The sequence below is a fragment of the Leptosomus discolor genome, chromosome 10 (assembly GCF_034619465.1).
Source record: "Leptosomus discolor isolate bLepDis1 chromosome 10, bLepDis1.hap2, whole genome shotgun sequence".
In the NCBI taxonomy this organism is placed as follows: Eukaryota; Metazoa; Chordata; class Aves; order Leptosomiformes; family Leptosomidae; genus Leptosomus; species Leptosomus discolor.
In genome coordinates, this window is record NC_141400.1 from 3,481,769 (window position 1) to 3,497,037 (window position 15,269).

At 39.5% G+C, this 15,269-nt stretch overlaps 1 protein-coding gene across 1 annotated transcript in view; it reads right to left on the bottom strand.

Annotated features, from left to right (window-relative positions):
- RANBP17 (RAN binding protein 17) overlaps positions 1 to 15,269 on the bottom strand; it is a 163,072-nt gene that overhangs the window by 70,857 nt on the left and 76,946 nt on the right. Inside the window, exon 15 of the mRNA XM_086470933.1 lies at positions 7,810 to 7,883. Coding sequence (XP_086327059.1) covers positions 7,810 to 7,883 — 74 coding nt within the window. The remainder of the gene's footprint in view (positions 1 to 7,809; positions 7,884 to 15,269) is intronic.

Below are 15,269 nucleotides of genomic sequence, written 5' to 3' on the forward strand. Positions count from 1 at the left end.
AGTAATGTACTATACCACATAAACTAAATCTCTTTTTCAGGAAGTTATAAACTCAAGAATGCAGTTTAAAGCATCTAGCTGTTTAGTATTATTTGCTCAGGAAAAGGAAAATAACAATGCAATTACCAAAGCAGTATTCCTCGATTTAGATTTACAAACAAACATTGATTTACTTTATAAAATCTCTATGAAGAGCTACAGAGGTTCAGATTGCCTTAAAGGAACAGCCCATTCTAGGAAGTCCATAATTCACAGTTTATCCCTACTATGGGGAGTTCTGGAGATGTTTATAGTTGCACTAAATCCTTAACAAGTATATACCATACAAAGCAATAAAAATGAATTTGGACTACCCAGATTTGACATCAATATCAAAATCATAAAAAGGCTGTTTTGTAAAAGAGCAAAATCTTTGTCCTTCAGTAGCCAGATATAAGGCATTTGAAGAAAAACAAGAAGTCACAGTGACAGCTTGAAGAGCAAATTAAAAGGAAGGCTCTTCATCCAACATTCAGAGTACTTTTGTATATATCTGTTCTTTCAGTTTGTGGTTGTATTTGGATGCTGAAAGACGGAATAAAAGCTAGAAAGTACTTGCGAGTGAACAGAGACTGAAAAATTTCAATTATGGTCATAACAATTCCCATTTCTGTTTCAGCCTTATCAGTATCAGGCAAGATGAAAGACATATAAAATGTAATATTTTAAGAAATATCTACAAAACACTAAATGTATCTGAGAAAATTTGTAAAGATCCAGAGAGGAATCTCATAATACAAAAAGCAATTTTCCATTATGTAAGGAAGAGAAGCCAAGGAATGGAAGAGGAGAAAAATTTCCAGCTCTCGGAGAAATCATGGCAAGACAGCACTTAAATCCAAGTGCTAGTGTCCTTGCGTCTTTCTCTCTCCAGTGGCTTATTGATTTAAAATATGAACTAAATGAAACAGAGTCAAAGGAACGAATCATGATGTTTCAGATGAGTCACAGAAAGTAAGAGTTTCATCAAAAGCTACACCAATGCCAAATTCATCAAAACATCTCTGGTAGATGAGCACTGAACACATTTTTAAGGCAAGTACATAAAAAACGGAAATACAAACTGGCAGAGTATTTCCGATTTAGGTAACAGTACCAGCATGAAAATACTGAACTACACACATACAAAACCAAAACTGCAACAGTAACACTGATCCATGCTATGGGAATTTGAAAAATTTAAATGAAACCGCATCAAGAATCCAGTACACTTTCAAATATTTGCTTTTAGTTCACCTTCAGTAAGAAGACAAGAATTAAACCTTCACTTTTAGAAAGTTGCACCAAAGAAGGTTCCCAGCTTTCCAAACTCCAAACCCTCCAGCTTGCCATGAGACTGTCAAACGACTGCTTACTGATGCAGTTACATCAGCACACCAAACATTTCTTCCCTTAATACAGTGACTTAAAAGCATTATTTTCAGAGGTATTTTTAACTCAAAATGTAGAAGTAGAAGATAAAAAATGATTATACACTCAAGCTTAGAATTCTCTGGGAAAAGGGTTACCATATCATCCACCGAAGAATCAAAATTCTTTTCATGCTCCAACTCATTATGACATTCGGCCAGGGAAAGAATCAAGGCAAAGATACTAACTTCCAGCCTCTTAAATCCACTTCATTACTTCCTTCTCCCCACCTCTCCCAAAACCATTCTACTGTCCTTAATTTCCTGTCCTGTCCTCAGTTTACGATTTGGAGAAAGACCTCTTTAGATGCATGGACTGTATGAGACTGCTCTTAAAAAGTTCTGCGTGCTGCACAGCAAAGGACAACCCTTCAAAGAAGACACAGCAGTTCTTACAGCAGTAGTGGAAATGATACTGCTGCAGCATAGGAGTGGAATCCCCAGCTTAAAAGAGCGAACTGAAAAAACTTGCAGCGCAATTTAAAAAAAGAAAATTCTAGAGGAGGAGACAGAATCAGGGATGCAAGGTAGAAAAGCAAAAGCAAAGCACAGTCAGCACAGAAAAGGGAGTGCTGAAGAGCGACTATATACCGTACAAAGAGAGGAAATCCACTCGGTCCCACGGATGGTGGGTACGGTCTCCATTTATCACTGCATGCCAAGGTGCTCAAATATTGCTTACAGGCCATTTGTAAGCACCCAAAGGATTCATCCATCCTTTTTCCAAGAGGCTTTGAACCCCTTCTCTGGAATGTAATGGGCGGGTTTGTTATCCCAAAAAAAGCTGAGGAACGTCAGGAACATTATACTGCCTGCACACGCATCGGTTACTGTACCTCACGTGCACAGATCTGGCAACATGAGAAAGAAGCAGCTGCAAAAGATGAGTTGCTACCAGCCAGAAGAGATGATGACTGCTGTAAACCAGCAAGTTTGGGTGTGGGTTTTTTTTGTTATTATTGTTTATTTCGTTTTTTTTGTTTGCTTGTTTTGTTTGTTTTTAAATAATTAAAGCAGAGAGTGAAAATGTTTTAAGCTCATATAAGGAAGACATGAATTGGAAAGCTGGAACCATGCAAATTTAGGAACAGTCTTGGCCTCAAGTTAAGGATACTACAAATATACTTGCATTATAAAAATCATAAAGATAAAAAAAAACTCATACATTTTAAGTAAAACTTTCAAAGTTGCCTAAGGCGTGTGCTATCCTATTCCCATTCCAGTGCAAGAAAAATGGGCATCCAAATCCCTTAAAAAGACTCAGAAAATCTCTTCCTTGTGTGGTACTTAAGTTTCAGTAATAACGAAGATAGCAATTTGTTGGCAAGAAAGCTCTGTACAGTGATGTTTTAATTATTTCTTGTAGATTATCATCACTTAAAATGAAAGCTCTCCGTGGCTCAATGACAGTGATTGGATATATACTTTTCATTAGAGCTGGACAAAGGTGAATAGTTAAAAAAATGCACATTCTGTCACAAATAAAAGTGCCAAGTTTTAGTTTGTTATGATTCATAGTGTCATATCAGTATGAGCGTTCATAAAAATATTCAGCAATCCAGATTTTTTAGACTTATGTATTACTAATACACTGTCACATGGAAAATCTCTCTATTTCTATGCATGTATATGTGCATCCACCACAGTGAAATCATTATAGCAGTAAAAAAAAAAAGTAAAAAATAGCCAACAGCAATGTTTGGATATGTATCTGTTATTCATTTTATCATGACCAAAAATACTAAATAGTTGGGCAAATATTTTGTAAATCCACCTCATGATAAATCACTTTCACATGAATTTGATAATACTTGAAAGGAACTAGAAAAGGCCTACAAAGAATAAGTGAAGAAAAGGAAAGGTGCTTGCAGCCAAAATAAATACTTCCAGCCAAACGGTAGAGGCAACCCCAAGCACAGATACAGGCTGGGGGATGAGTGGATTGAGAGCAGCCCTGCAGGGAAGGACTTGGGGGTGCTGGTGGGTGACAGGATGAACATGAGCCAACAGTGTGCGCTTGCAGCCCAAAAAGCCATTTGCATCCTGGGCTGCATCAAAACATGCGAGTCCAGCAGGTCGAGGGAGAGGATCCTGCCCCCCTACTCTGCCCACGTGAGCCCCCACCTGCAGGGCTGTGTCCAGCTCTGGAGTCCCCAGCACAAAAAGACACGGAGCTGCTGGAGCGAGTTCAGAGGAGGGCTACCAAGATGGTCAGAGGGCTGGAACACCCTTCGTACGAGGACAGGCTGACAGAGTTGGGCTTGTTCAGCCTGGAAAAGAGAAGGCTCTGGGGAGACCTTAGAGCGGCCTCCCAGTACCTGAAGGGGCTGTACAAGAAGGCTCGGGAGGGACTTCTTCCGAGGGCCTGCAGTGACAGGATGAGAGGTAATGGTTGGAAGGTGGGAGAGGGCAGGTTTAGACTAGACACAAGGAAGAAGTGCTTCACCCTGAGGGTGGTGAGACACTGGAGCAGGCTGCCTAAGGAAGCTGTGGATGCTCCATCCCTGGAAGTGTTCCAGACCAGGTTGGATGGAGCCTTGAGCAACCTGGTCTAGTGGGAGATGTCCCTGACCATAGCAGAGGGGTTGGAACTAGGTGATCTTTGAGGTCCCTTTCAACCCAAACCATTCTATGAGTCTATGAAATGCCCATGGGAGGCTCAAAGAGCAGATGGAATTAAAAGTACTCCAGTCTAAACACCTCCTTGCCTCTTACGTATAGAGGGAAGGATCAAGGCAGGTAGGCAGCTACTGCTCAAGGGGATGACCAGTGGAAGGAGAAGGCTACTACTGGTTTCGGGTACAGCGCCTCACTCCTTGCTTTAAGAGTCCTGGCCTTGATCCACTTGCAATGTGGCTGTTTTGGGAGGAAGCAAGAGAAACAGGGATAGAGAACTCCATAGATATGGAAGAATAGTCTGGCCTTTGAAAACCAGCACCTCAGGGCCACAGGCTAAGTAGAAAATTCTAAAGAGATAGGCTGGGACCTTAAGTCCTTCTCCAGAATCTTGTCATCCACTGCAACCCTACAGAACTCCACCACTCCCTCTTGCCTGTCTTTACCCTCATGTAACTCCTACCAGTTTATCCCTCCTTGAACCTACTCTACTGTTGCTAATGGATATTCTGACTACATAAAACTCTGTCCCTTCAGAAATGGTTTAACAGGAATTCAGTACAAGGCACATTCATTAACTTCCAACAGAAAGGTGATAAAAGGCCAAGGATCTGATGTGACAACAGAACTTTATACGACAGTCAGAAGGTCTAAAGGACATCTGTTACATTGACAAACCTCAAAATATTTCTGTACATTGAAGAATGTCTATTTCATACAGCCTTTAATCCAAAACTGAACAGTGGCTACTGCAGCTACTAGTAGCTATAACACAAGTATTTCAGATTGGTCGCTGTTAATGAAAGAACTCACTGAATTTGATCACCAGTCCTCCACTGCACAGCTGCTACTGGTGAATTCAAAAGAACAGATTAAAGCTATATATATATGAAAGTGAACTACTGGAAACAGAGAGATCTGGGGAAAGACAGCTCAACAGAAAATGTGTTCAAAATCTCAAGAAATCAATGCAAAATCCACCTAAACATTACTGAGCTCACATCTGACTTCAAGAAACTGGAAACTCCATGTGTCAATCAGTAAGCTATCACAAAAAGAGGTTAAGTCTCTAACAGCAGAACAATGAAAAAATAAATTAGAAGGTCCTGGTAGACTCCAACTTGTTTGACTACCAGAAATTCAATTGCTATGTTTACTCCTCATACCAAGTATACAATGCTTCCTGCATGTGCCCTTCATTGGATTCTTTAATAGCAACATGGAGGGAAATAACCTGACATCGTGTTTCGATCATCCCACAGGGCTAATGACAGATTACAATAATGTACTTTCTCCAACACTTTCTGATTTGAAAGACTGGTTGCCATTAGCCAGGCAACAATACTCTTTCAAGCATAACTCTTCTATTTCACATAATGCTTGACATTAACAAAACAGAAATTAGAGTCCCAAGCATTGTTGTACAGTTACTATACAAGAATACCACCACTTTAACAAGAAAATGCACACTAAAAATTCCCTGGTGTTTCCTTTTAACCTAATGTTAAGGAATACCATATGACAAATTTCACCAACTTGAAGGAAAAAAAGGATCTGTAGGGTAAGACAGAACAGTAGACGAGTGGCTTTCTAAAATAACAGTGTGGTTAAAAATACTGACTATATCCACAAGAGAAAAAGGTGAACGGTCTCACAGTCATGTATCCTGCCCACTGCTGTTACAAATGTGCTAAGATTATTCTCAGTAACAGAGTATCAGAAATTCTGCCAGACTGGAATGCCCCATCACACCATAGTTTTTGGATTATCTATCAGCATGTTACGGTTTCACACCCAGATTTTCCAACTGGCATGCTATCACTGGGGAGAAGCTTGTTCATTTTAATTGACACAAACATGAATGTGTTTATACAGCAGCTTCACAGCCAAGTCTTAAAGCTACTGACTGAATTGTCCATTTCAAGCTGTAACATCCATCCTACAAAACGAAACTGATCTTCAATCTAATCAATGAACAATTCATGTTTTTAGGAAAATACAGTAAGCCATGAAGAAAAATAAAAACATTGAGTGTGTCATCTAAAAAGCAGCACTGATTTTTGCTTTTTACGTACCTAGTTTTCTTTCAAAATCTTCTACGTAACATTAAAACCCTACTTTTCTTAATTTACAGTATTTGTGCAAATACAGCCCTATCCAACCTAAATACATGTAGTATGTTATATGATACATTATTTCCTCAATTGGCAAAGGCAACAGAGATTTCCTCTCAACGGCAGCAACACGTAGAAAAAGAGAAGCAAACTGATGCATCTAGTCTCCAAACAACAGTCCTCTTTCCCCCCTTTTTTAGTCATTCAAGTTTCACTGTAGTTTGAAACTACAAAATGAAGCCTAGCCATGAAATGGACTGCTTCCAGAAACTGTACAATGAGTATCCATCAATATTTTTCGACTCATCACTCTCCACTTACCTGTCTTCAAAGCATACTCCAGATAAGTATCAAAGTTTGATAGGTGCTATTGTTATCCTAAGGCAAGATACAACATTCAGCTTCTGGTTTCAAGGAAACAAAGCGTTTATGACTTGTTTCCCAGGGAAAAGTGAAGTCATATCAGAAAACGACTTTGTCTTAATTGCTACTATTTCTCAAGGCTGGTAGTCATGGTAGCAAAAGGCAAGTCATGTTTAATACTGTCCAAACAGGTCATGGCTAACAAGGCAACACCAGTAGGGATGCTTCTCTAGTAGGTCACAGTCTACTGAAAGTATTTAAAGGTCCTGTAAGTAAGATTTAGAGGACATGAAGTAAAAGACAGGATGCAGCATCTTCCTCACCTCTGTTCTACAGTAAGGTGCTTGTTTCTCTTTCTCCAGGCACACACAGAACTCCTTGTCTCCTGGGGACTCCCAGATTTTTTTAGTGGATATTCACAGTTTTTCACAGGGACCGTTTTGTTTTGCTTCGAGACCAAAACTGATTTTAGATGAAACTCTTTTTGAGTTAGGAGAAGCTATCAAATCTCGTGAAAGACATAAGTAATAAAAGACAAAGCCCTGGTAGTTTTGCTGGCACCCAAGGAAAGCAGCTGCAGCAGAGGCATGAGAAAAAGGTAACTTCTCCAGGGTCATTTTCTAGGATTATTCTTAAGAGAAAGCATCGCAACACTTATCTGCCAGAATAACACAGTCTTATTCTGCCAAGTGCCAGAGATGAGAAGACAGCTGATAATAATGCCTCTTGTCTCCTTCAATATGAGGCCTTAAAACCATCTTCTGTCAATCTGTATTTTTAAGACAGCAAATTTTGCCAGATCTTGCCAAAAAGCAACCCAAAAGAGCTTCCCCAAAACAAATAAAGATTAGTTTAACTTGGTCAGTTCCCTGCTGTAAATGACCATGAAGCTTTTCAGGCAATTCCACTGACATCTGAGGGTGCAGGAATGAGAAGTGGGGAGGGATGGGGACTGCTTACGCCAGGCTGTCAGTGAACATGTCCATGCAATCTCAGCTCTACTCTCCCATAAGCCATTTCAATAAGGGATGCAGGCAGTGTGGAGGATATATCCAGCTGCAAGTGTTTATTTAGAGGCCTGCAGTACCTTCAGAAAATAAGATAGGGGTGCTTCTGAAGATGGTTATCCCTTACTTCAAATATTTAAAATTTACGGAAAACATTTTTCTAGCAAAGAGCAAGTTAACGACAAAATAAAACTAGCATTTTATGAAAACATTAAACACAAAACAGATTACATACAAATCAGAACCCAAGCACAAACTCACATTTTTGTCATAAATGTTTCCAGAACATGGTTGTCATCTGTTATTCCTAAGACTTCCGACATCCGGGCATATACCTGGAAATAAACATTTCAACAGTAACATATTTAGCAATTTACAAGTACCAACATTTTCAGTTATTCTAAAACCTTCCCTACTTTGATTTTGCATGAGAAAGGAACAGGAGCAAATGCCTGTCCATTCAACCTAGCTGAAACATTTGTAAGAGGTGGCTTATACACTGATGGTGTTCTGTCAATTTGGGACTGATAAGTTTTTACTTGTCCTTGTCTACATTTCTCCCCCCCCCCCCAAGAGATGTAAATTTTCCACATTAAACTCGCTTTGTTGTTCACAGAACAACACAGTTTCTATCCAAAACCCATGTTTTATTGTAAAAAATTGCAAAGGGATGTAAAAAATTGCAAAGGGATGGAGAAAACATTTTTCTGTTGGCCTCTGTCCTCAGTGGGATGTGATTCAACACCGTCCTTTAGTTTGCATTTGCAAGTTCTTCACTGCCAGTCATAAAATCTGGTAAATTAGGCACTCTTCAGACATTCAGTTTTGTGTTCATGGAGGGAGAACAAAGGCTTTGCTGGCCAAGTAACTTGTCATTGCATAGTTTTCCCCTTTATTTCAGATCCAGGACCTGTATTACCAGCCAAGTCTTCCCAGCACGCTACCTATCAGATCAAATTGCTGTTATGACGCAGTGACAAACGCACAGGACGCATCAAGTATATTTTTTCCTTGCTGTGTAACCTTAATATAATTTTCTGGTAGTTTTAGTAGCATAACATTTAGTTTGGATAAAAACATTTAGCTGGGTTATGTCAAGTTCAGAAACAGAAGAGACAAACTTCTTTACAATCCTCTGCCAACTCACTTTACCCTGAAGCTCAAGTAACTCTGCTATTTGCTTACAACTGGGCTAAACACTGATCTACCAGCCAGTATGCTTCAATTCAGTCATTTTAACCTTTAGTGACACTCAACCAAGTATTACGAGTTACATGTAATTCTTCCACATGACGTGATCAAGTCAAGCCCCACTGAGGTCTGAAATGAGAGCAGCAAACACAGCACATGCAGCCTCAGTTACCCAGCGGTGAAAGCCTGGTGCCATCTAGCTGTCAGTTCTGTTTGCTAACATTACATATTCCACATAAATACCAACGAACTTTAGCTAAGGCAATACTTCTGTTCCTGCACCTAAACCTGCTTGTACCAAGCTCCTTTCTGCTAGTGATGTAATCCCATGACTTTGCTTAGAAACCAAACCAGCAGTATTCTGCCTCTGAGGAAGTCAATAATAATAATAATAATACAAATAATATATAAGACAATAAAAATTGTATTTTCATGTCCCAAAGATGTTAGTTTTAAATCCAAGCATAATAAAAGCATGAGTAAATAAACTTGCAGCTGTAATCAGAAATTGCACCAAGATCAAGGGTAACTTAACTCGTAAGCCAACCTATCCTTTTACAATTGTATGAATGTTACTGTGACAAAATCAGTAGTGAAAGGACAACCAAAATATGATAAAAATTGTAATATACATCACAATCCTTCAAACGTTGCAAAATAGCATGTTCACACTGTAAATGTGAAGTTATTTACAGTAATTAAACACAGCAACAACGATCTATTCAAATACAAAAATAATATCGTCAAATTTAAAAAAAAATCCCTCTAAATAGTGCACTGCTGAAATGCTACTGCAGCTGTCATTTTAGCAAAGTTTAAGAATTTCTGTATTTGATATGAGGAAAAGAGAAAAAGAGATCGTGAGGAACGTAAACGTTCAGCAAACACACGTTTATGTAAAGAGCTTTTCTTTCTGCACGGGAAACCAGTGGGAGAAAGGGAGTGCGAGTGAGCGGACGTGGTGGGAGCATTGTGCTCTGCTGTCAAACTAGGCTCTCCCCACATCAGAGTTTAACAAATAAAATACTAAAACAGCAGTCAGTGTTGACAAAGAGCAGTGCTTTAATCCACAATTATCCTTGTAACTCTTACTACTCCTTTTATCATCCATTAGCTTTGATTCCCATTATCCCATCAAGAACTGTGTCAACGCTTTTGTCCCTGGGGATTTCCCACAACTACCAGGATCTGACAGACAAGCTTGAGTGCTAAGCAGGATCATTACCTCTTAAATCCACTTATCTGATCCACTGAATAGTAAATTGAAAAGCTCATTAACAGCAACAATCTGATTTGTTTTCACATGTGACAGGGTCATTTCAAGTCAGCATGAATACAGTGCTTGTAATAAAAACTACTACCCGCTCTGTAATGTGACAAATCGTAAGCTAAAATAAATGTGATATTTTAAACACCTTCTTCAAAATCATTCTCAAAACCAACTTCACACGCACTTAGCATGTAAAACTAGAAAAGCAAACAACCCCCAGCCACAACAATGAAACGCGCTTAGACTTTTAAGCACTATAAAAAATTAATGATAAAGCATTTTGGACGTATAATAATAAAACACACTTCAAAAACAAAGACCGTGCTACATATTCAGAAGGCGGAGAAAAACCCAGTTGAAAGGGGTCATAAAAGGATGTGAAATCACACGTGAAAGTGATCTCATCCTCAGTGTGGTTCCCATCACAGAGCCATGAAAGTCAAGGCAGCACAGGGCCTTGGGGGGTCAGCGGGACCTCACAGCCACACACCCCTGCGTCTCATCCCTTTGAGACCTCCCCTTCCTTCTGCCGGCAAGGAAAAACCAAGGCTCGTGTTTTCACTTCCCTCCAGACACTTCAAGTAAGGAGCAGGATAATTAACTTTCAGTAGGAAATAACCAGTTGAAGACTTCAGTAAAACTTCCAGAAATCATTCCCAAATCCTTACAGCTGCAGGATTTGTAACTTCCGAAACAAATCCTGCACCAACACACAGTGCTACGCGATCACGCCATGATGTCACCAAATATGTAAGCTTAACAGTACAACATCCCACCGTCACATCTCATTCTTACAACAGTTACGAATGCAAGTGAAAAATCCACCGAAGTGGTAACGTCAGGCTGCAGCGTTGGGTGAGCTCCACAGGCACAAGTGCACAGCTGAGGCCCTCAGAGCGAGCTCGGCCTGATACCGCCATCGCAACCGGTACCCGAGCGGCACTGCTACACGCAAAGGTGACAGCAACAGCCATGACAGCGAAGAGAAAGAAGAGACCAGCAAAACACCCTCAATAATAATCAATAACAATTTTGAACATCTTAAAGCAAGTGTGAAGGCAAGGGAACCAGGGATCTTTCTTTCTTTCGTTTGTACCACGACGAACACCTCGGTGGAATCAAGATTTTTAAGGAAGACAGCAGGTTCACAAACTCTGGTGCCAGAGAATTTTTATGATGTAACGGACTTATCAGTGGTTCAAATCACATAACCATATACTTCCCAACTACTTGAACTGTACCTGCTGCGCTTCAAAAGGACAAGAAAATAAAATTGTAGAAGCAACATTTTATAAAGCAAAGCACTTGTATGTAAATACAGTCCAAGAAAACAGAGAAATAACTCAGTAATAACACTACAACTTTATTTTCCTGTCTTCTCTACTCTTTGGCCCTAGATATGCTTAACTTTGCTTTGCCTTTTGAGGTCTTCGCTTTTTGGTACTATCATCATAACTCTGAAGAAGCTAATTATGTCAATTCTTAAATGTGAAGCAGATTACAGAACTGGGAAGCTCAGAATATGAGTTCCTAAAGGTTGTATGGCTATATAATGACAGTCACAGAAATTCAATAACAGCACTGTATGGAATGTACTCAAACGCACCCCATGAAACAAATTAAAACAGAGCAATGAATCTCTCACACTGTGCAAAAAAAGAAAACACAAGAAAATGTTGGTTTCTATATGTTTCATAAGGGCTATTATAATGAATTAAGATTTTGGATAATGAATCTTCAGAAAATTACAGTAAAGTTATTACCCGTAGGCACAGTGTAAATGCTTAAGATATTATAACTTCCTTGAAGCTCTCCAGGCCTTGCTGCAGAGAACTATCACTGCAACATTAAAGTATTTTGTCATGAACATTGAGGGCAAAACCAGACCTTAACCATATTCACCCCAACCTGACGGAAGCTGAGCGGGGACACAGCTGCTACCACCCAGCCTGGAGCTGGATGAGGAAAGCACCTCCTTCCCCACGCTCTGCTTGGGAATTCAGCAATGCAGGGGCGACTACAGCAGATTTCTGAACCTGCCACCCCACCTCTCTGACTAATAGCCCTGTGCATCACCCACTGAACTCCATACTAATCACAAGTTTCTTTCTCAGTGTCGAGTGCCACAACACATTTACTAATTTCCACTGCTTCTTAAATCACACTTCATTATTTTGAATTTTCAGCCCTTAAAAGCTCCATTACAACACAGCAGAAATCTAGCTTCCAAACCCCACAGACAACTTCTGAAAATCTGAACTGAATCCTCTAATTAGCGTATCAGGGTGCCAGATCATTCATCTTTACCTCCCGACCAAGCTAAGAGCTTAAAAAGCCTTGCCTTTTCTATCCTCTCCTTAACAGAGGAAAACTGTGGTCACCTCCACTCCTGACCAGTTGTCTTAAAAAGGTAAGATCTCAAAACTCAAGAGTCCAAACCAAGAGAATGGGCTAATCTGTTGTTTTATAGTCAGCTCTCGAAATGAAAAAAACTCCAAAACAGGCCATAACAAATTGCCTCAGTTAGTTTCAGGCAGGATCTCTGAAGATGAAGTTGGGCTTTGCGCTATATAAAAAGTAGGCTGCTCTCCCATTCACTCCTGTATGTGTTGTAAGCGACCAGAGAAACCACACCAATTACATAAATGACATACTATCTACTGTCTTACCTATAAACCTAGCTTAAATAAAATATCGTATAAAGTTATCCTCAATTAAAAGAGACCTACTACAAAAGAACATTTAAAACTTAGGGTATTGCTATTGCAACTAAGTGTTATGTTGTAGGGGAAAGGGTAAATCTGCTGTGTGGCTCAGTCGTTATGGATGTTATTTCCCTCCCAGTCTCGGAGTACTCTGTCATTGCAAGTTCAGACAGTAAGAGGTACTAACTGTTCCCACAAAGGCTGTTTGCCAGACCCTCTTCCCCGGTCCCTTCCCTGTTAGCTCAACGGAGCAAAAGAATACACAGCAGTATGGGGTGCGGAGTGGTTAACTCCCCGCCTCCTGCTCCATCAAGTGCCCATGCGACGCCATCAAGAAACCTTTTCTTAAGTGGAAATTGATCTCTATTTCAATTACTTGCTCTCGGCTTTTATTTACTTATTTCTTCCTTTCTTAATTCCTGTTTTCTGAAAATCTTGAAAGAAAGACTTACAATTCTGGTGAACTTACTATGGGAGACCTACTATGAACTAACTGCTGTTATTACTGACGTGGCACAAGAAGCATTTTCTGAAAAAGAAAACAAAAGAAATTGGTTTATCTGTTAGGTCTTCAGTGAGTCAATTGTTAAAAAGGTGTTTAGCTTTAAAAGTCTTGTTTAGACTTTCTTTTTTGTAGGGCACCGTGAGGGATTTTTAAATGCACTGTCTCTTTTGTTCCGCTCCAGGGCTTAAAGTACAAACACTATAGTGAAAACTGAGAAATACTATTAACAGCTATTACTTTTTGAACATAATTCGGAAGATTTTTAGTTTTTGAAGCACAGTTCTGGGCTGCACTTTCCATCAAGAGCTACACACTGCACTGCAGTGATCCAAGCCATATATGCAGTCAGGTATTTGCTTAACAAGAAGCCAAAATGCTGCTTTGAAATCCTCTAATGATTGAAATGAACCAATACTGTAGAGATTACAAGAGTAGATCAGTGCCAGTCAGAAAACTCCAGAAGATAAAGTACTTCAGCAGCAGTAATCAACACTCTTCTTTGCCCCTGTTAACTATTAAAAGTGTCCAGCTTAATTTTATTCAGTTGCTTAACTGTATCTAAATGAATGGTCCACTCAGCATGCTTATGTGCAATAAACCTCAATGCTAAAGCATCAACTTTAGTTTGGCACTTAAAAACAAAGTAATAAAAATCATAGCTACTTATCGTAGCTCTAAAATTTCTATATCCAGAACTATTTTGTTGTACTGACTAACATAGCTGCAGGTGTTCCACATCTCTCAGGATCAAGCCTTTAAGCATACAAAATTCAGCGATATCACATATTTTAAAAGGGTTTTGCACCGGGGTTGTACATGAGAGTGCTTTTGCACATTTATCCCACGGCATAAGGAGAGGTGTTACAGCCACCACAGCTAATACCAGCAATTTGAACAACCCTCTTTGGCAAGCCAGAAATAAGATAATTGTTCAACATAGGCTGGCTCTTCTGAAATACTGGAAGCATTGCCTGTAATTATAGACATCTGTCATTGCTAGCCACTCAGTAGTAACCCTGACATCAATATACAACTATAACACTAAACTGCCTGCAGGCACAGCAATGGAAGCCAGATACGAGAGGCGGGCAATCATCTGCCTCATCCAAACTATCTGTCAAAGGTTCCTAACCACAAATAGCTCTTACGTTTTGTATCCTTAGGATAATATGTTGATTTATTTTAGATCCTCTAATATTTACAGTCTAGGCCATCTACTAAAATAAAGAAACAAACCTTATGGCTAATGGAGGCAGTTACCGTTCAAAACCATCACGGAAGGCCATAGCTCACCAGTCCAATGTTAAACGCGGATGGCTGCTTTGAACACGCACCTGTGTGCAAACTTCCCCTCCTCTCTCCAAAATCATACATGCTCATTTCCAGCTACAAGGTACAGTGATTGTTATGCTCTCATCAGCCAACATTTTATCAACAAACCCCAAGGAATATTTACATTTTGAACCTCCAGAACGTCTGTACAAAAACGTGCACAGTCAGTTCCAGTGTCCTGGAGTTCACCGTGTCAGTACAGAAACGAGAAGTGCCCTGCAGAATTATCTTCAACGTACAATTCCGAAAAAGGAATTTCATTAAGGATATAAAGTACGGTTATAGATTAAATACTTTACTAGTTCTTAGCGGGAAGCTGACACACACTCCTAACCAAGTAACAGTTTCTTGAAATTTACAAATAAACGTGGATAATTTCTTTTTAATTCCAAGGTGAAAATCATGCCGAAACCCTCAGTCTCTATTTTGTCTTCGTTTGAAAATCAATCTCAGAAAGGGGCAAAAAAGATTGTAGGTTTAAACTAATTAGGAATTAGATCCTTACAATTATCATAATTTGTTATTAACAAAACTGAGATTTCTTAGTATGATTCACAACAGCCTCTGCTGAAGAGAAACTATTAATTACTAGACAGACAGTTAGCTTACAAGCGAGCTGCATTTTAAAAACCTCCTTTAAAATACAATTGCTAAATGCCTTACAGTGCTGTAATGTGAGACAGGTTCAAATCTTATTACTTCACTGAAATTAAAACCT